Source organism: Populus alba, chromosome 16, assembly GCF_005239225.2.
Source record: "Populus alba chromosome 16, ASM523922v2, whole genome shotgun sequence".
Lineage (NCBI taxonomy): Eukaryota > Viridiplantae > Streptophyta > Magnoliopsida > Malpighiales > Salicaceae > Populus > Populus alba.
Window position 1 is genome coordinate 3,516,383 of NC_133299.1, and position 22,382 is coordinate 3,538,764.

General features: G+C 35.7%; 1 protein-coding gene and 2 pseudogenes across 1 annotated transcript; 2 read left to right on the forward strand and 1 right to left on the reverse strand.

Moving 5' to 3' along the window:
• The first annotated feature begins 6,566 nt into the window (after positions 1–6,566).
• LOC118033933 (glucan endo-1,3-beta-glucosidase, basic isoform) lies at positions 6,567–7,939 on the forward strand. The gene is made up of 2 exons (XM_035039075.2): positions 6,567–6,726; positions 6,834–7,939. Exons 1-2 carry the CDS (start codon positions 6,636–6,638, stop codon positions 7,772–7,774), a joined length of 1,032 nt encoding a protein of 343 aa, XP_034894966.1. The 5' UTR covers positions 6,567–6,635; the 3' UTR covers positions 7,775–7,939.
• A 3,481-nt stretch (positions 7,940–11,420) lies between these two features.
• LOC118033941 (glucan endo-1,3-beta-glucosidase, basic isoform-like) lies at positions 11,421–12,833 on the forward strand (annotated as a pseudogene).
• Positions 12,834–18,763: 5,930 nt separating this feature from the next.
• Positions 18,764–21,216, reverse strand: LOC118033922 (zeatin O-glucosyltransferase-like; annotated as a pseudogene).
• Between the last annotated feature and the right edge of the window lie 1,166 nt (positions 21,217–22,382).

Sequence of the window (22,382 nt, forward strand, 5' to 3'; positions counted from 1 at the left end):
TAAGGGAAATCAGATTGTTGGATTATGTACTTTGAGGGTGTTGTGGTAATAAAGTGGGGGGCAGTGCTAATCTTTCCTAATAAGAAACAGTATCCGGTTTTAGTTAAATCGCAATTTGGGTACGCTAACAACACAACTGAGTTTGAAGCTTGCATTCTCGATTTTAAAGGTTGCATTAGAGCTAAACATCAGAAAGATAGATGTGTATTGGAGACTCGATTTTGATTATTTGTCAAGTGAAAGGAAAAGGGCAAACCAAGGACGAGAAGTTGAGACCTTGCCAAGAATACTTGTCTAAATGGGCTAGAGAATTTGAGGAAATAAAGTTCACCCATCTAGGAAGGGAAAGAAACCATTTTGATGTTTTGGTCACGCCAGCTTCTATGGCTAGAATAGACTTTGGGCACAAGATACAACCAATACACATTGATATAAGAAATAACTTAGCTCATTATTGCTCAGTTTGAAAGAGAAATTGATGGAAACCCTTGGCACTATGATATCAAGAATTTCATCCAAAACCAGACATATCCTGTGGGGGCATCCAAAAATCAATAAGAAGACGTTGAGGAGGTTGGCAATGGATTTCTATCTTGATGGGGAAACTTTGTATAAGAAATCATTTAACAAAACTTTGTTGAGATGTTTCGATGACGTGAAAAAAGTGGTGAAGAAATTTATGGAAAGATATTTGATCCATCGATATGGTCCACTAGAAAAATTAATAATGCCCAGAACTTCAATAGCAAGATGATAATAGAACTCTGCGCTAAATGAAAAAATCAAGTATGCCAATTCCTCGCCATACAAGCCAAAGATGAATAGTGCGGTAGAAGCTTCTAACAAAAATATCAAGAAGATTATTTAGAAAATGGTATTCACTTACAAGGATTGGTATGAGATGTTGTCATTTGCCCTTCACACGTACCCCACTGCAATCTGAACCTCAATAAGAGTCACCCTGTATACGTTGGTATATGAAATGGAGGCGGTAATACCTTTAGAAGTTGAAATCCCCTCATTAAGAGTATTGATAGACTTTGAGCTAGAAGAGTTAGAATGGGACAAGGTTAAATGTGAACAGTTGAATCTGATAAGTGAAAAGAGGATAGCCGCAATCTGTCATCATCAACTTTATCAAAGAAGGATGGCCAAATCATACAACAAGAGGATTCGACCTTGAGGGTTCCACGAAGGAGATCTTATATTGAAGAAAATGTTGTCTTTTACCAGGAGAAGGTCAGAGTAAATGGACGCCAAACAATGAGGGCCCTTTAGTGGTAAAGAAAGCGTTTTTGGGAGAAGCTTTAATTGTTCTCTAGAATGGATGGAGAAGATCTATTTAGGCCCGTGAATTCTGACTCTATAAGGAAATATTATGCTTGATGTATTTCGTAATTTCCCAATCAACAAAATTAAAGTCTGACCATGAATTCTCTTTGTAAAGAGCCTTTTATATATATATATATATATATATATATATATATATATATATATATATATATATATAAAACATATGATCTCATAGCATTTGAAATCTTTTACTTAAAAGAACTTTTTACACATGACTAAAGAGATGACTCCATCAATTGGAGAGCACCAAATCAGATCTTCTTGACATATAGTTGCACTCCACACTAGGGGGCAATAAAAGATTATTTCCTGAAAGGTTTTACATGTTTTCAAAACGGGATGAGGGCCCGTAGATTTGAAAAAGATAAAGCATTTAACAAAAGCATGACAAAGAGGCAAGGACAAGTCGTAAATTTGGAGAAAAAAGGGGCTACTTGTAAAAAAGTCGAAGACTTCTTCCCCAAGATATGATAGGAGGCAACACGAGAGATGAATCCAGCATACGATTTCAAAAGCAAGCTCATGTTGAGAGGCAGTCTCACGAACAAGAAGATGAGGATGGGGCCTATGTTTCAAAACCAGGTACGAATGCATGCATTGCATCTAATCATAAATCATTGCATGTATGTTTTTTTGGATCGTTACAGGAGGAGATCTTAGTGCATTCCAACAAGATTATGGACGAAGAAAGAATCATTGAGTTGATTCTAGAACAACAAGAAGAGAAGATAAGGATTCTCAAACCCTGCCAACAGGAAAAACGACATCGATAGCATTCGGTAAAAAGGAATCGCCAGATGGGATTCCAAGTTGTTTGAGATCGCCAGAAGGGATCTCGTATTTTGATATTCATCAACGGAGGTCGCCAGAAGGGACCTCAAATTTCAGCTTTTGTTAAAAGGAATCGCCAGATGGGATTCCAAGTTGGTTGAGATCGCTAGAAGGATCTCGTATTTCGATGAAGGTTGCCATAAGGGACCTCATATTTCATGTTTGAATAAAAGGAATTGCCAGATGGGATTCCAAGTTGATGGAGATCGCCAGAAGGGATCTCGCATTTCACTATTTGGAGGTCGCCAATGGGACCTCATATTTCATGTTTGATAAAAAGGAATCGCCAGATGGGATTCCAAGTTGTTTGAGATCGCCAGAAGGGATCTCGTATTTCGATGAAGGTCGCCAGAAGGGACCTCATATTTCATGTTTTAATAAAAGGAATTGCCAGATGGGATTCCAAGTTGATGGAGATCGCCAGAAGGGATCTAGTATTTCACTATTTTGGGGGTCGCCAGATGGGACCTCATATTCCATGTTTGTCAAAAGGAATCGCCAGATGGGATTCCAAGATGATTAAAGGAGATCGCCAGAAGGGATCTCGTGTTTCACTATTTGGAGGTCGCTAGATGGGACCTCGTATTTCATGTTGGTTAAAAAAGGAATCGCTAGATGGGATTCCAAGTTGGTTAAAGGAGATCGCCAGAAGGGATCTCATATTTCGATATTCATCCAAGGAGGTCGCCAGAAGGGACCTCATATTTCAGCTTTGAATAAAAGGAATCGCCAGATGGGATTCCAAGTTAAAGGAGATCGCCAGATGGGATCTCATACTTCGACATTCATCAAGGAAGGTCGCCAGAAGGGACCTCATATTGAAACCATTTCTTAGAAAAGCATTGGAGTTTACTAAGAATTCTTCCCCCTGGGTAGGTCACCCATACAATGAGACCATTATTTTTCTTGGGTCGGTCACCCATACAATGAGACCATTGTTTTTCTTGGGTTCGTCACCCATACAATGAGACCAGCATTTTTCTTGGGTCGGTCACCCATACAATGAGACCATTATTTTTCTTGGGTCGGTCACCCATACAATGAGACCATTGTTTTTCTTGGGTTTGTCACCCATACAATGAGACCAGCATTTTTCTGGGTAGGTCACCCATACAATGAGACCATTATTTTTCTTGGGTAGGTCACCCATACAATGAGACCATTACGCATTTTTGTATTTGGTTGTGAGTAAAGGAATCGCCAGATGAGATTCCAAGTTGATTGAGATCGCCAGAAGGGATCTCGCATTTCGATATTGGTCAAAGGAGGTCGCCAGAAGGGACTTCATATTTTAGCCTTGGTTAAGAAGAATCGCCAGATGGGATTCCAAGTTTTTTTGGGGTTAAAGGAGATCGCTAGAAGGGGTCTCGAGATGACTAAATTTTGATCATAGTTTTTGGGTTGAGGAGGATTGTTGTAAAGACAAAGTTTCAGAGCGATCAAGCTCCAACCAGATCAGTTTCGGGAGTTCAGTTTATCTTTATAAATCTTACTGCGCAAAACCTATGCTCCGTAAGCTTTATAAAGAGGGGGCATCTGTTGTAACCCATTTTTGGGTCCCCACAAAAATAAATAAAATAAATAGCCAAAAGAGGCTAGAAAAATAACGGAAGGCAGAAGCACTCAGAAAATGGTTAGAAAACTGGTCAAGGAGTATAAAGATACAAAGATTGGATTTTTTACAGTATTTTCTTGAAGGATGAGAGCCCTATTGAGAAGGAAAATTTAAATTTTGAGGAGAAGCCCAAATTTGGATGTTTATGGACTTAATTGGATTTTTATTTGAATTTATAAAGGATTTGATTGCAAGAAAAAATTGATTTTTAAGTCAATTTGGGCTTTAATTAGAAGAAATTAAAGTTCTGGGGCCAAATTATATATTTTTTAGGAATTTATTGGGTCAAATCAGGGGCTTAATTGCATAAATATTGAAGTTTAATGGCCAATTAGGGACTTAATTGTAAAAATCCGAAACCAGGGACCAATTTGGAGAAGGCGCAAAGATAGAGGGGGCTGTTTGAATTTGATCCAAGGGCTTAATTGAAGAAATTAGAAGTTTATTGATCAATTGAGGGCTAAATTGCATAAATCAGAGGCCAAGGATCAAAGTGGAAAACGCGGCCAACTATGGGGACGGACCGAAATTGGAAGGGACGAAATTGAATTGAACACAGATGATTAAGGACTGATTCAAGAAATGTTCTGGCGCCTTTATTTTAAAATGGAACGGCGCGTTTTATCCAAAATGACGCCGTTTCATGCAAAAAAAAAAAAGAGACCGAACGGTGCCGTTTTGAACGGCACTGTTCACTTTCTTCTTCCCCCGAACATTACAGCGGGGAAGAAGGAAAAGTTTGCATTATTTATTTTTCTGCAGGTCCCTCTTGTCACCGACCGAGGCCCCACGCCGGTGGGCCACCGACAGAAGACACTGGCCGACCACCCGCCGCGCTGCCGAAGCCGAGGGAGGCCCGCCTGGACAGCCGCTCCTCGACCCGCTCCTTGGCTCCACGGTGAAGCCACGCCCGCTGGTTCTATAAATGGAGAACCGAAAGAGAGAAGAGGGAGGAGGAAGACAGAAAATAAAAAAAAAGAACCCAAAAGAAAAAACAAAGAAAACCGAAGAGAGAGAGGAGGAGAGAACCCGAAGAGAGAGAGAGAAGAAACCGGAGAAGGAACGGACAGAGAAGAGAGGGAGGAGGAAACAAAACAAAAAAAAAGCAATGAGACAGTGAGGGGACGACCGAGAGGGGAGACCATTGTACACAGAGAAGGATGAACAGCTGACAGAAGGAAACACCCGGGATCAAGAGGAGAAGAACCAGACATAAGCAAAAAGGAGGAAGACAGAGGTACGTGCGTCTACATAAAGAAGAAGAAATACTGCAGAAAACAGTTGCGCTTCCCAACCACTGCCACCGTCAGAACCATCGTGAGCCCCCATTGGCTTCCTGTCCACCGCCACCAGCATCACTGGGAGTGTTCGCCATCGTCTTCAACATCATTTCTGCCACCAGGTTTGCACCCCCTTCGTCGCTGTGCATGCACCATTTCCTTGCATTTCACTGTTGAAGTGAAATATAATTCACTTGAACAGTGAAATGTTAATTCACTGTTCACATCACATATAATTCACGTGAACAGTGAAATGCTATTTCACTGTTCACATCATATTTATTTCACTGTTCACATGAGGCCTGCTGGGTTCAGCCCAGCCATGTGGGCCCCGATGGGTCAGCCCTAAAAAAAAAAAAAAAAAAATAAAAAATCTTCAAAAAAAATTATTTCAAAGAATTTGTGATTTTTCTGTAATTTTATTATTGTATTTTGGGTCAATACCGGTTTGTATTTTTATATTGTCAAGATACAAATTCGGTATTAAAATACCCGGTTTTCGTCAAAAAAAATGTTTACTAAAAAAAATGTTTTGTTTTCATGCATACGGCCAATACACTAGCATGTTTTGAATGTTCTTTTTATATATAAAAAAAAATATTGGAAGTTTTGAAAATGTGTTTTCGCATAGATTTCTTAAACACAAAATCATTTTCTTGCATTTGTGGATTTTACAACCCGTTTGTAAAACTCCAAAGGATATTGGCCAATATTCCAAAAAACTATAAAAATCTTATTTTGGGAGGAGAAGTTGTGGTTATTGTTCACCGCTAATGTTTGGATGAAGAAATCCTTAAAAGAACGAACATCCAAAATATTATCGGGAGTAATAAATCAACGCACATGTTTGAAAGAAGCTTTGGCTGCGATCGAGAATATTTCAAAATTAAAATTTTTTTTCTCCACGGTTTACGAGCCGTGAAAAGTAATTTTTTTTAGGAATTGTGAAATTTTCTTCGTTCTTTTTATTCTCTTTTCCTTGCGATTTACGAGTTGACGGGATTAGAAAACACCAACACCATAGACTATAGAGCAAACCAAACACCAAGCAGCTTACCTTAGGTAGGGCGTATTAGGGGTGCTAGTACCTTCCCTTTACGCAACCAGTCCCTTGCCTTAGAATCTCTGAAAGACCAGTTAGGGTTCCTAGTGACCAAATACTAGGTGGCGACTCCAAAGAACCAAATCCTTAGAACACAACGAAGATCGCCAGCCGATGTCGTGCCTTTATAAAATTTTTGTGGGGGTGTGACACTATGTATAGATAAGGTCCCAGTCGAAAAGCTGTTTAGATGTGCATTAATGGTTCAAGTTAGCATTTCCAATTTGTAGAAAATATCCATCGATCCACAGTAGTTAATTTGCAGTTCAATGAATTTGGCACTATGGATTGGAGAATTCTTATATATGCATCCACAGCAAGATGCAAGTCGTCGACCTAGGAGTTAATTTGTTGATGATATTGTGGGGCTCCCTTTTCTCTATAAAAAGGAAGGTAAGAAAGGGAGTTTGGCAAACATAGTTGCAATCTCTCTTTCATAGTTTATTCCTTAAGCATGGCTAGATCAAATATAGCTGGCAAAAGCCCTTCCATGGTTTCCATAATGCTACTCTTTGGGCTCCTCCTAGCTAGCCTAGATGCAACAGGTATATATACTCATAATCATGTTAATTTTACGCTATCTGACAGTTTTACTAAAGCTGTCAACTTAGAATCTATGGTTAGCTAAATAATCACAGTATTTTTTGTACAGGTGCCCAGATAGGTGTTTGCTATGGAATGAATGGTAACCTACCACCGGCACAAGAAGTCATAGAACTCTACAGCCAGAGGGGCATTCGCAGAATGCGACTCTATGATCCAAACCAAGATGCTCTACGAGCTCTTCAAGGCACCAACATTGAGCTAATGCTAGGTCTTCCAAACGCGGATCTTCAAAGGATTGCTTCCAGTCAGACCAACGCAAATGCATGGGTGCAAAGAAATGTAAGGAGTTTTGGCAACGTCAGGTTTCGATACATTGCGGTTGGAAATGAGGTGAGGCCATTCGATTCATATGCACAGTTTCTAGTCCCTGCCATGAAAAACATTCGCAACGCACTCTATTCAGCTGGACTCGGAAATATCAAAGTTTCAACCGCTATTGATAATGGGGTCATAGAAGATGATTCCTCCCCTCCCTCAAAAGGCTCTTTCAGGGGAGACCACAGACCATTTCTCGATCCGATCATTCGCTTTTTACTGAACAACCAAGCTCCATTACTGGTTAACTTGTATCCATACTTAAGTTACACCGGTAACTCAGAAGACATTCGTCTTGATTATGCTCTTTTCACAGCTCCATCGTCACTAGTCTCTGACCCACCACTGAATTACCAAAACCTCTTCGATGCCATTCTTGACACTGTTTACGCTGCTTTGGAGAAATCTGGAGGAGGTTCTTTGGATATCGTAGTATCAGAGAGTGGTTGGCCAACGGCTGGAGGGACAGGAACATCGGTTGATAATGCAAGAATTTATAACAACAACTTAGTTCAACATGTGAAGAGAGGAACCCCAAAGAAGCCTGGAAAGCCTATAGAAACGTATATTTTTTCCATGTTTGATGAGACTTACAAAAACCCTGAACTTGAGAAACATTGGGGGATCTTTCTTCCAAATAAACAGCCCAAATATAACATCAATCTCCGCTAAAGAGTGCCAAAAAGTTTTCTCTGCAGAACAATGGTGGTGTAGGATACTCTCCAATTTGTATGGGGAATATTAAATAAGAAGCCTGTAATCCACTGAAAATGTCAGGGAAAAAAACAACTATGTCTAGCTAAATGTAATCAATAAGATGCTCACAAGGTTACTGTATGTTTACGAAGTATCATGCACTATTAGCATTGTTTCATGAATTCTGCAGGCATATACTTAAGGTCCTAATTAATGATCATAATTATTCCTGTCCATCAGGGCATGTGAAAGGGGTGAATCAAAGTTTAAGATTAATTTAGAACAAAGTTAATATTTAAAGCACTCATTAATATTTAAAGTTATTTCATCAACATTTTAGCAATTACATTGCCGACATTTTCCATCTATCACAAAGGGTGAATCAGAGTTTAAGATATATATTTCCTCCTCTGAAAAACAAAATTCAAGAGATTTGAGCGGATAACTTCAGAACAAATGAACCTTAATACAATCAAAACGTTTAGATTTTAATTTGTAAGTGAGAAATAACCTTGACACAGGCAGCAGGCATGCACTGAAGTTATAACATGCAAGCTGAAACAATCTAGCAGTTCCTGTCGCAGAATCAGGATCATACCAATAGCACAATATATGTGCTCAATTCCCAGCAATTTACGTTACACTTTATGTTGAAATACATGCATAGAAGGTTGGAACATCAAGAATCCTCTTAATGGATACACTTTGTCAAATACTCTTTGCAACATTATGGTTATCTTTTGGTGATTAAAATATATCATGTTCAAAGAAATTAATTTATCTGCGATATAACGGGAAAGATAATTAAATTATGAAATAAAGATATCCAAGCTTGAAATAAAAACGAACTACTTTTTTTATATCCACAAAAAAATTCGGACTATACACATTCAAGAAAATTTATTTTTAAAAAATAATTAAATTAATATAAGGATGTATAATGAAGATCATTCCAAAAAGAACTAAATTTTTGATAGATATGAAGCAATCCTGTGGGTTTTTTTAAAAGAAATTATTTTTTTAAAGACTACTACTATTCGTGGGGCTTTCATCTTTTTTTTTTGTTTTGGGTTTCTTTGACGAAACTAATGGGCCTGCGGAATAATAATAATAATCATTAAGGAAAAATCACAGACCAAGCGGTTCTCTCGTTTTCTTTTTTTAAACTTTTTTTTTTTATTTTTTGATAGCGGCCTGGCATCCGATTTCTCTCGTTTTAATTTTAAGAAAAACACTACGCCATTTTTTGTTCCTCTTGTAATAAAACCTGCTCACCATCACCCACCGCTACAACCACCACCATGGAGGCGGCGATGACAGCAGGCGGCTGGGACTTCTCATCAGAAGAAGTAAAAGAACTGATGACGTAAATGATGAAGAAACTTTCTACACTTGTACTTCATTGGCAAAATTACAATTCACGTATTTAATTAACTAACTGATCAAATTCACATTTTCATTTCAAAACTTGGTTGATTGTTGATTTGAATTATGGTTTTGATAGATAAATATTGAATCTCTTTGTGGGAGTGAAATCTCAAGGCAAAATGGAAGAAAGACATTGGAATGGCAGAAGTGTTGGGAAATGATTTTAAGTAACGCAGAGATCCAAGGGTGCAATTGCATAACTCCAAGGGTGAAATTAAAAACATTCTCAAGGATATATCCAAAATTTTAAAATAATAAAACTCTTAACCCTATCTTTGTAAATAAAAAATAATAATTTTACCCATGTTTAAGGTCAATGTATTTATAGTACCCACCGTCTTGAAAAATAAAAACAAATGACATAGTTTCTTTTTTAATATATATATATATATATATATTAATTCAAATTTCTATGATGTTAGTGAAAATCTAAAAACAATCAACGAGACACATTAGTTTAACTTTAAATTTATTTAAGAATTGATTTTTATCATATATTTTATTCAATACTTAACCATATCTTAGCCTATGCTTCAATAAGTTTAAATATCTTTTATCCATTATAAATTCCTTCACAATATAAAATAAATTATATTGTAAAATTAATATATGAATCAAATATTTTTTTTTATCATTGCTATGTGAATTGTGTATAAATAAAATTATTTTTTATTAAGAAAAGTATGTAACATTCATATTTACTAATATTAAAGTTGGAGATACTTTCGATATTCATTAACCATCAGATTTAACATTCATACTAAAATTGAAAATTATTCTGAATTTCATTATTCATTAACACTAAAGTTATGAATATTATTGACAGGCCATCAATATTATAAATACAATAAATCATTAGCAATTTAAAAACAAAATCAGTGATGCAATATATTTTCAAGTAGGACATTTAAGGAGTGATAATATATTTTTCTTTTATATAATCAGTCTAGTGTTATAGAATCTCTGTTAATCAGTTATGATTTTTATTAATCATAATACTGTGTAACGATTTCTTAAATCAATCCTATCCCTTCTAAAAATAAAATGATAAAATATTTCTTTTCTTTTCTTTTTTAAATTAAAGATTGTCATGATGTCTACGACATCACCATTGAAAGACTTTAGAAGGGATAAATCTTTTGTACTGTAGAGAGGTAGATGTTCTCAATACGTAAATGAAATGTCTAATCTTAAATTACACAAAGAGGATTGTAGGAGGACTAAAAAAAAAGAAAACGAAAAAACTTTTTAACAAACAAAACAAACCGGCACTACCATAATCTTGTTCGTATATGACATTTTCCAATTTTTTTTTTCCATACACTGAAGTTGACATCCGCAAATTTGGAAGATATTAGATGGTATGGCCTCTTGTATGGACAGCAATCACCTCATTTTGCACACAAAAATGATCCAAGTTTAAAAAAAGATTCCAGTCAAGCCCCTTATAAGTTAGGTTTCCATAAATGCACTAATTCACCCACTAGGAGAGGGCTGTTGAAAATTCATGGAGGCTTTGCCATGTGACCTTGTTCCTGGTGTGGTCAAACAAGGATGGAAAAATTGGCTTGGAAATGACAGCTATGATACAGGGGGTATGAAACACGAATTGATGTGATCAAGCTATTTGGAACTTGAATATGAATTCTAGACTTTTTTTTTGCGGTAAAAACTCGGCTAGAATCACAGAATTTTTACATGCTTCTATCGCTGATAACCCAGCAAGAATAAACCTTAAAATGAGCCAAGCAGCAGAGAATATACAAGAATTTCTTTCGTCTGTCTTAAGGCTTAGAACACAACGGTATCGAATTTATAAGCTCCAAATGATTCCAAACCTAACACCATATATGAAAATTGTCGAGTTTACACATGAATTTTAACCTGAACGTTTATTAATTACCTAGGAAATGCTCTTGTATGATGCAGATATGTGAAACAACTTGTAGTGGTTGTGAAAAATTTAGGCCGTAGAGGATAATTAATAGCTCTTAAGACTTTTCAAAGCTATGTATAAGGTCCCAGAAGAAAAGCTGTTAGATGTGCATTGAATGGTTCAAGCAATAGCATTTGCAATTTGTGGAAAATATACATTCCACAGTAGTTTTACAGTATAATGAATTTGGCATTAAGGATGGGAAAATTCTTAGCAAGACCAAGTCTAGGTGTATACATTTTCTCTATAAAAAGGAAGGCAAGAAAGGGAGTTTGGCAAACATAGTTGCAATCTCTCTTTCATAGTTTATTGTGATTTCCTTAAGCATGGCTAGATCAAATTTAGCTTGCAGAAGCCCTTCCATGGTTTCCATAATGCTACTCTTTGGGCTCCTACTAGCTAGCCTAGATACAACAGGTATACTCATAATCATGTTAATTTTATGCTATCTGACAGTTTTACTAAAGCTATCAACTTAACATCTATGGTTAGCTAAATAATCACAATATTTCAATACAGGTGCCCAGATAGGTGTTTGCTATGGAATGCTTGGTAACTTGCCACCACCATCAGAAGTCATAGCTCTCTACAACCAGAGGGGCATTCGCAGAATGCGACTCTATGATCCAAACCAAGATGCTCTACGAGCCCTTCAAGGCACCAAACATTGAGCTCATGCTAGGTCTTCCAAATCCGGATCTTCAAAGGATTGCTTCCAGTCAAGCCAACGCGAATGCATGGGTGCAAAGCAATGTAAAACAATTTGGCAATGTCAAGTTTCGATACATTGCGGTAGGAAATGAGGTCAAGCCCTCAGATTCATCTGCACAGTTTCTAGTTCCTGCCATGCAAAACATTCGCAACGCACTCAATTCAGCTGGACTAGGAAGTATCAAAGTTTCAACCGCTATTGATTACGGGGTCATAGCGGATGGTTCCTTCCCTCCCTCAAAAGGCTCTTTCAGGGGAGACCGTAGACCACTACTCGATCCGATCATTCCCTTTTTAGTGAACAACCAAGCTCCATTACTGGTTAACTTGTATCCATACTTCAGTTACTTAGGTGACACAAAAAAACATTCGTCTTGATTATGCTCTTTTCACAGCTCCATCACCACAAGTCTCTGACCCACCACTGAGTTACCAAAACCTCTTCGATGCCAATCTTGACACTGTTTACGCTGCTTTGGAGAAATCTGGAGGGGGTTCTTTGGAAATCGTGGTATCAGAGAGTGGTTGGCCAACGGCTGGAGAGACAGGAACATCGGTTGATAATGCAAGAACTTATAACAACAACTTAGTTCAACATGTGAAGAGAGGAAGCCCAAAGAGGCCTGGAAAGCCTATAGAAACTTATATTTTTGCCATGTTTGATGAGAGTAACAAAAACCCTGAACTTGAGAAACATTGGGGGCTCTTTTCTCCAAATAAACAGCCAAAATATGACATCAATCTCAACTAAAGAGTGCCAAAAAGTTTTCTCTGTAGAATAATGGTGGTGGAGGATACTCTCCAATTTGTATGGAGAATATTAAATAAGAAGGCTGTAATCCTCTGAAAAAGGCAGGGAAAAGAAAAACTATGTCTAGTTAAATGTAATCAATAACATGCTCACAAGGGGACTGTATGCTTACGAAGTATCATGCAATATTAGGATTGTTTCTTGAATTCTACAGGCATACACTCAAGGTCCTAATTAACGATCACAATTATTCCTGTCCATCAGGGCATGTGAAAGGGGTGAATCAAAGTTTAAGATATAGATCAAAGTTAATATTTAAAGTACTCATTCATATTTAAAGTTATTTCATCAACATTTAAGCAGTTAATTTTTCGACAATTTCCATCAATCTGAAGGGGGTGAATCAAAGTTTAAGATATATATTTCCTCCTCTAAAAAACAAAATTCAAGAGATTTGAGAGGATAACTCCAGAACAAATGAACCTTAATACAATCAAAACGTTTAGATTTTAATTTGTAAGTGAGAAATGACCTTGACACAAGCAGCAGGCAGGCACTGAAGTTATAACATGCAAGCTGAAACAATCTAGCAGTTCCTGTCGCAGAATCAGGATCATACCAATAGCACCATAGATATGCTCTGTTTCCAGCAATTTACATTACACTTTATCTTGACATACACTTTGTCAAGGAATCTTTGCAACATTATGTTTATCTTTCGGTGATTACAATATTTAAAGTTCAGAGAAATTAATTTATCTGCGATTTATTGGGAAATATGTTTTATTGGGAAATTAATTATGAAATAAACAATGTGACTGAAGATATCCAAACTTGAAATAAAAACAAAATATTTTTGTATAACGAAAAACAATTCGGACTTAATCACATTCAAGAAAATTAGTTTTTTAATTAAATTAATATAAGGATGTATCATGAAGATCATTCGAAAAAGAACTAAATTTTTATTGATATGAAGCAATCCTGAGGGTTATATAATTTTTTTTTTAAAGGGCTACTACTGTTCGTGGGCTTTCGTCTATTTTTGGGTTTCTTTAACGAAACTAATGGACCTGCGGAATAACAATCATCAAGGAAAAAATCACAGACCAAACGGTTATAATTTCTCTCCTCGTTTTAATTTTAAGAAAACACCGCGCGCTTTTTTGTTCCTCTTGTAATAAAACCTGCTCGCCATCAACCACCGCCACAACCACCACCATGGAGGCAGCGGCGACAACTGGCGAATAGGGGCACTAGCTTACATTTTGGTTTCTAAGATAGATTTGTAGCAAATTTTCATTCTTTAGCGTTATGTTTTTTTAAAAGAAGGTGACCTTTTGGAGAGTAGATTTGAAATGTGGATTTAAATGATATTTTATTTTATTTAAATTTATGGTTTATTTGTGTTATTGAAGCTTGTAATATATTCGACGCAACATATATATAGACACAAGAAAAAAATCAGGATTTCACAAAACTTAAAATTATAGTTAAATTGTATAAAGAATTATGATTTAATAAACTTTGAATGTTAATAATTCTTAATAACATTAACCGTAGAGATTAAATAATAAGCTAAGCAAAACTACTAATAATTCTTAATTTGATTCTCAAAAAGATAGTTTGCCTTCATAATTTGATCATAGTCTGGATGTTGGACTTGAAAGGAGTATTTATTAGTTTATAATTAGGAAGAAAAAATAAATCTCTCAATAATTATCACATATAGAACCAGGACACAACAGGTGACCTTCGTATAACTGGGTCATCTTGAACCCTTCTCCACCTGGAAGAAGCTCCATCATCCAGCCTAATTACAACTTCATTATCCTCTGATATGAGATATTCATGTACTTTTAAATTATAGCACACTTATCAACTCAGTTAAGGAACGCCAGGGAATCATCAAAGATTGGTTGAGAATGATTAAATATGTAAAATTAAAAGATTTGGCAGTGTATTTTCCATTGATGAATGCTCTATTGATAAAGAAAAATTAATCTGAGGAGGGAAATTCAAAATTGGATGTTTAAGTGATCAATTAGAATTTTTTTTAAGGTTTAATTGAATTTATTGAGGGCTTAATTGCAAGAAAAATTATTTTTTTAGTCAATTTAGGCTTTAATTGGAAGAAGTTAAAGTCTGAGGTCGAATTGAAATTTTTAAGAGTTAATTTGGTCAAATCAAGGGTTTAATTTCATAACTATAGAAGTTTGATGGGAAATTAGAGATGTGACTGAAAAAAAAAATACAAAACTAAGGATCAAATTAGAAAAAACGTGTGAATGTAAGGGCTAAAATTAACTAAAGGTCAAATTAAAGAAATTAGAAGTTGTTTGGTCAATTAAGGGTTAAAATGCACAAATTCAGAATCAATTATCAAAATGAAAAAGGCGGCCAACTTAAAGATTGATAGTTGAGTTTGTCGGTGGTGAAATTGCAAGAAATTAAAAGTTTAAAGACAATCAAAGGAGCAATTAAAAGAAATTAGAAGAACAAAGACTTAATTGAAATTTGCAAATCCCAAATTAAAATCCATAATCTCACCCAAACGAAGCGTCTTTCAAACTTAAAGAAGAGAAGGTGAGTGACACGGTGTTTAGTCGACTAGACCTCTGTTTTCGATTGTTTTGGCTTATTGGGCTGGTAACTTCAAACAAATAAATATGGACTTACATATTTTCAAATTGAGTAAGGTTGTATTCAAATGAAAGGCATGCATTCCCTCTAACAAGTTAAGGTGGTCACAGGGGATGATGTCATAATGCTCTAAGAAGCCTAAAAAATAGACAACTCAGTCATCCAAGGGTGAAACTCAATTGTGTAAAAAACCAGCTTTCTTTTTGTGTTTTCACACCAAAGGCTTCTTATGGGTTCTTATCAAGGGTTCACAACCATTCCCTTAAGATAAAGGGTCAAGAATGGATTCAAAATCCTTCTCAAAACCCTATAAATACCCCTTAAAATCAAAAGAAAAGGGGCTGAAAAAAAATTGTAGTTATCCTAGATACCTTTCTAATCCAAGAAGGCCCTTGTGGCCTTATTTAGTTGTTTTTTTATTATTATTATTTTTATATTTATGTTTACAAGCATAACAAAGATATTCAAAATGCCTAACAAATGTTGCATTCACCACTTTGTTGCTCTATTTAGTGTTGTTAGTTCTAAAGTTTTTTGATGTTTTGATACTTGTTTATTATTGTTTTAATTTGTTTTTGATATATAATATTGTTTTAGTTTTTTTTTTTTTTTGACCTAGCTTATGCATGTTAATCCAAAGGTGTTTAGCTTGGCTTTTCTATACATGTACATGCACAAAATGGGTTCAAAAAGCCAATTTTGAATCCATGTTGCATGAGCATATAGGTTGTGTTAAGTTATTTTTGTTTTGGATTTGGTATTTCGAGCTTGATTTTAGTATTTTGATGTTTTTTGCTAGTGTTTTTTTTATTCAAATATGTTTCTGTATGTTAGTGTAAGCTGTTGGGATAAATAAAACATGTTTTAGAAGCCAAAAATATCAATTTTAAAGGTTTGATAATGGCTGCATTTTGGGCATGTTTGTTGGGTTTGTTAGTTGCGCAATGTTCTTCATGCTCTTGTAAAGAACATTGCCTTAGTTACATGATGTAAACCAATATTTGTCCATTTCTTTGCCCAAAATTATTCATTGGACTTGATTAGTCAATAATTTATGGTTCATTCGCATCAATAACATAATTTAATAAGTTTAAATTCTAACATTTGGTTTCAATACCGAAATCTATTTTTGGTCGAATCATGTTGATTTGTTGGAAATCGAAGTAAATCAATAACATGTTCTAACCTTTGAATTAATTTTGACCAAACCATGATAGAGATCTACTTTGATTCATTTACCAGTGGTGTCATACCAATAGCATTTAAATAAAATACTTTATTTATATGCTATGATATTGCAATTCAATCACCTCTTCTAATTTTCCATAATAATCAACTTCAAATTCATTTGAAGTCAATCCTTTAATACAAAGCCTATTGCTACATGTCTTTCTACCATGTCCATATTCTTCTGTATGAAATATGTGTCCATTGATAATATATATGTTGTAGCACTTCACTTTTCTTTTAGGACTTAGACTTAGTAAAGACAAATACTATCATTCCCTCCTAATTTATAAACCTGGTACATGAAGTACAACCATGAACATTTAATAAGAAATGTATAATTAAATTAAGTATCCTGATAAATAATAATAATAATAAAACAGTACATACACGTGTTATTGAACCATGTGAAAAATTGTTTATCTTGTAATTGAAAGATTTATGATTCAAATTAGTTATGAGTTTTGGACAGTAAATATTGACAAGGTTGTCTATGAGGTATTCAATAATATGTATGTTTTATGTTATTATATGAAATAAATTGTTCATTAATAGTAGAGTTTAAGTAGTATGCTTATTGAATAAAAGGTCTCAATTCATCGCAGTTAAATAACACATAATTATGTGTTTGTTTGAATTTTGTCTTTGATATTTGTGTTAGTTGTTATTATAAATGATTTTTATATAAAAATAGATAAAAATAAAGTTTTATAAATAAAAAATATTTTTATTTTAATTTTTATAAAATTAAAATTTAAAACACAATTATATCTTAAAATTTATTTAACTAACTAACAAAATTTCTAGAAAAAAAATAGAAGCTACTACTTTCAAAATAAATATTGTGAAATTATATAAAATATTTACAAGTTTAAATTTTAATAACTTTTTTATATTTAAGAAAATAATACAAATTTTATTTTATTTTACCCAATATGATATCAATATTTTTAAAAACTAATAATTTAACATCAAGGAAAATTTTTAAAAATATTAAAGATATTTTGACCCTTTTTTTTTGTAATACCTTCAAATTGAAATTTTTTTCTTATAATTTTATAAACTCTAGGGAGTTCCGTTACTGTATTTACCCCTTCTAAAATCTAATGGATACTTCCATTGTATAATTAAAATATTTTAACATAAAAAAGTAATTAAGGAGGTTTTTCTCTTTCTCTTAATTTTTGAATTTTCACCTTAAATCTAATCTTTAAAGAATTATTATTTTTTTCAATACATCAATTAATATGGATGCTCTCTCTCTCTCTCTCTCTCTCTCTCTCTCTCTCTCTATATATATATATATATATATATATATATATATATATATATATATAGTAGGAGTATCAAAGCTTTGAGACGTAAATCTCAGAAGAAGCCTTCAGAAAAACAATTATTTTTAATAGTGGTACGTAAGTGGTGGGCGGGTCAAAATAGCGTAAGATCAAACGCACACATTTTTTTTTTTTTTTTTGGGAATTTTTTCCCCAATAATTTTTGTTTTGATGTGTAATATTCATCGAAAATAGATTAATTAATTATGCGTTTGCTAGATGTTAAAGCCAAGTTATTCTGTAGTAGATAGTCGTTAAAATTAGTTCTCAACTTAGAACTTGTCAACTCTTTTCCTTCCTCGCAAATTATTTGTTCTAAAACGCTTGTGTGACCAAAGAGGACGAATATCCTTCTTTGTTGCAATTAATTAAGGGGAAACACTTTCCTTTGCCCTTAATTTCTCAGAGGCACAGCAAACAGGGATTGCTTTCTATGACCGTACTTGTATTTGATTGAATTTTTCCTACAAACAAGAACCAAATTCCATGATAAACCGGCCACATTCGGGTAATCTAACTCATTGTAAAATAATTTTTTATATTATCTCTCTCTTTGTGTCTAGTCAATAAGAAAAATTTCACTACGAGTTAAAAACAACTTGATTAAACATGGAAGCATCCAATCCCACATTTAAGTAGTTTCTTTTGATTCAATTTAATTGAAAGATCCTATAAACTTTAATTCCAATATAAATATGATGGAATCGCTCAAACTATTTCTTAGTGAATGTATAATCTATATATATAAAAACAGTCTGCATTTTCTTCTCCTCCTTTATAAGCAAAAACAGTATAATATAATTTCATGACAATCCAACGAGTACAAGGACAACATTTCTTGGACTTAACTGCCTTCATTTATTGTAATTCAGATTTGATAGCCATGATAATTCCACATCATGATGACTAAAACAGGGTTAATTGGATTTAATTAATTACCTAGTGATATGAGCAATGAAGGATTCCATCTCCATACGAGAAACTCCACCTTCACCACGGATCCTCGCACGGACTCCCCCATTTCTGCTGCTCTCTTTTCTCATCTCATCACCTTCTGTTGATGCCATTAGCCTATTCACAGCACTTCCAACAATCTTTGATGTTACAATCTCATCTCGTCGCGCCCAATCCTTACGACAATTCCAATCTTGAGGACTTCTGTTATTAGAACTGTGTTTCTTGGTTGAATCCGAGTGCATAGGCCAAGCTAGCAATTGGCACTCCCATGCTAATGCTTTCCATGCAAGAATTCCATCCACAATGACTCAATAAACCCTCCTGTTGCTGGGTGAGCTAAAATCTCTAGTTGGGGTGCCCAGTCTCTCACCACTAGTCCTAAACCCATCCACTGAATTCTCATACCCTTTTGGCAGTTCAGTTCTTCTCTCTTCTCCATTGAAAACATCTCCTTTATCGCCATCTCTTAGAACCCATATGAACTTTTTCTTGCTTCTCTCAACCCAATTGCCAGCTCCTTGATTTGTTCATCATCGAAGGTGGTCGTCGTCCCAAAATTGACACGTAAATTACGCGTGTTTTTGCTTGTTTATCAAGCACTGCCAAGCCAAAAATGCTGTTTTTTTGAGCTTTTTGGTATTGTCACAGGATTGAAAGGCCCTAGTGCCCAATGCTTATGCCTCCTTAATCTGTATCTTTTACTCAAGAATAAATCCAAATAAGCAGTTTCTACCAGTTTGCAAGTGTTTAAACCGGCCAGTGTGACACTCTTTGCGTACTTACTGTAATGACAATCAACGAATCCGCAAACTCATCGGAAAACACCCTTCTAGAGACAGGAGTATTCCGTGGAACAACACCATTTTCCTCTTATAACTTCCCTTCTCGTTCCCCTTTCATACAAGGAAATAGGCAAAAGCAGACACACTAGGAAAGTGTAAGACTCGGCATCGAGAGGATCTGACTTTCTTCAATCACAGAGCCCATTAAAGATCATGAATTACAATAACCTTTTCCGCTTCGAAAGTGCACGTTAAAAGAGAGAAAACGGGCTTGGCGGTAATTAGAGGTGATTGAGGCGTTGAAGACTGGCTTGTAAGTGAGGAAGGGAATGTTGATTTTGGACTTTTGGATTGGGCAGGCGGGCAATGAAAAGGAGGTATTTGCGATATCTTGGAAAATGGATATCTCGCAGCTGCGTTTGGCGAGTCCCCAACCGTGTAACGCGACTTGCTTGGCTTGGACGATTTGGTGGGTGGTGCCCAACTGTGGACCGTGGATGTTGTGGAGATAGGATGAGCCCTAGGGTTGTGAGGAGCTGTTAGATGGCCTTGTGCGGAAGAGCACCGATTGACCACAACAACACTTGTGGCTTGTTTTGTGAGGTTCCTATGCCCGTGGCTTGGTGGTCTTGTTGGTTAGCCATGGGGTGAGATGTTTGAAATGGCTCGTGGGTTATATATTTTATGGTTTCGTTGCATGCTGTTGTGCATATGGGATGGGCCTTTTATATAGAGACTATAGGTCGGTTGGGAACATGAGATTAGAATATAAACAATTTGATAATGCTCGTTTGTCGTCAAAGAAGTTGTTCAAATTATTTGAGATTGATAACGTGCTTTTGTGTATGAAAAACGAAAGAACAGCAATAATAGCCTTAAATGCTAATTGGATTACATTATATAGAACGTGGCTTTTTCTGCATTAAAAACGACAGTAGCATTAATAGCCTTACAATGCCATTGGATAATATATAGAGAATAATATACTGCCATATACTTTCATTGTTTAGAAAACATTTTTCGTATACGTCTCCAATCTCTAATTAATATTAATGTGCTTATATTGGTAAGGTTAGTTGAGATAATAATTAGGAGGCGGACTTAACCCTAATTAGGTTAGCCAACCCTTCATGCAGGTAGATATAGAGGATAAGTATGTGGGGATAGGAGCATCCTATCTTATGCGAGAGAAGGGTAGATCGCAATATACAATGGGAAAAGGTAGTAAAAAGGCTGGAGATTACCACTGACATAAGAGATAGTGACTACAATAGTTTCCTATATAATTACATTCTATAATACGCCCCGTGTCAAGCTGAGGGTGGAGTGATCAAACCCGAAGCTTGAATTTAAAAAGTAGTAAATGAAGCAGCAGGAAGTGTCTTAGTGAAACATCGGCAATGTTGATCCTGAGAGAGAAATAAACGGAATCTGATCTCCTTCTTCGCAACTCTATCTCGGACAAAATGATAATCAATCTCAATATTTTTGTGCGAGAGCATGAAATATAGGGTTTGCAAAAGACAAATACGTTACACACCTAAGGTTGTCACATGAACCAGATATATAGGAGCAGAATGAGTCGGAATCTGAAGATCCGATTAACAAGTACTGAAGCCAGAGAAAACTCGCTGGCTCAGCCGTGCCATCGGCCTAAGGCTTTGTACTTCAGCTTCCGTCGAAGAACGAAGCAACAGTGCGTTGCTTACTCGATTTATCCATGAAATTGCGCGTCTGACCAAAGAACCACAAGATAACCACCTGTAGACTTTCTATCCTCAATACTACCTGCCCAATCTTGCATCTGTAAAACCGTGTAAAGCAAAGGAAGAGCTGCGAGTAATATGTAAACCATGTGATGCCGTACCACGAGATAACGCAAGATGCGTTTCACGGCAGCCCAATGGGATTCTGTAGGAGCATGCATAAATTGACAGACCCGGTTACACAGCAAAGCAAATATTCCGGGCGTCGTGTGAAAGTGAGATATTGGAGAAGCACCAACAAGTTGCCGAAAAACGAGTAGCATCAGAAAACAATGGATCCGGCATAATGGTGGCTTTGGATGCGAAATAGGAGTATTGCAACTGGTTTACAGGGATAACATACCAGCTCGTGTGAGGATATCAAGTGTATATTTATGTTTGACAAAGCATAAGTCCCAGACTAGTACACTGCACTTCAATACCCAAGAAATAATGAAACATCACCCAAATCCCGAAGTTTAAATTCAGAGCTCAAGTAGCTGAATGAGTCGTTGTAGCAGGAGTTCCATTATTACCACGTAAGCAGAATATCATCAACATAAACCAAAAGATAACAAATGTCACTACAACCGAGAAAGATAAACAATGAGGTATCCACTTTAGAAGCACGGAAACCAATGGATAATAGAAAATCATTCAGACGAGTGTACCAAGCCCGCGGAGCCTGTTTTAACCCATATAGAGATTTATGCAATCGACATACATGACCTGGGAGTGCAGAATCAACAAAACTGGAGGTTGTTTCATGTAAACCTCTTCATCAAGGACTCCATTTAGAAATGCATTATGAATGTCAAGCTGATGAATTTTCCAACCACTCGAAACTGCAATGGAGAACACTAAGCGGACTGTTGCCTGTTTGATAACAGGACTAAAAGTTTCTGAGTAATCAATACCTTCTTGCTGAGTGAAGCCCCTAGCAACCAGGCGCGCCTTATACCTCTCAATGCTACCATCAGATTTGCGTTTTAATTTTGTAGACCCATCGGCTACCAACAACATTCATGGACGATGAAATGGCACTAAAGTCCATGTTCTGTTTGCGCGTA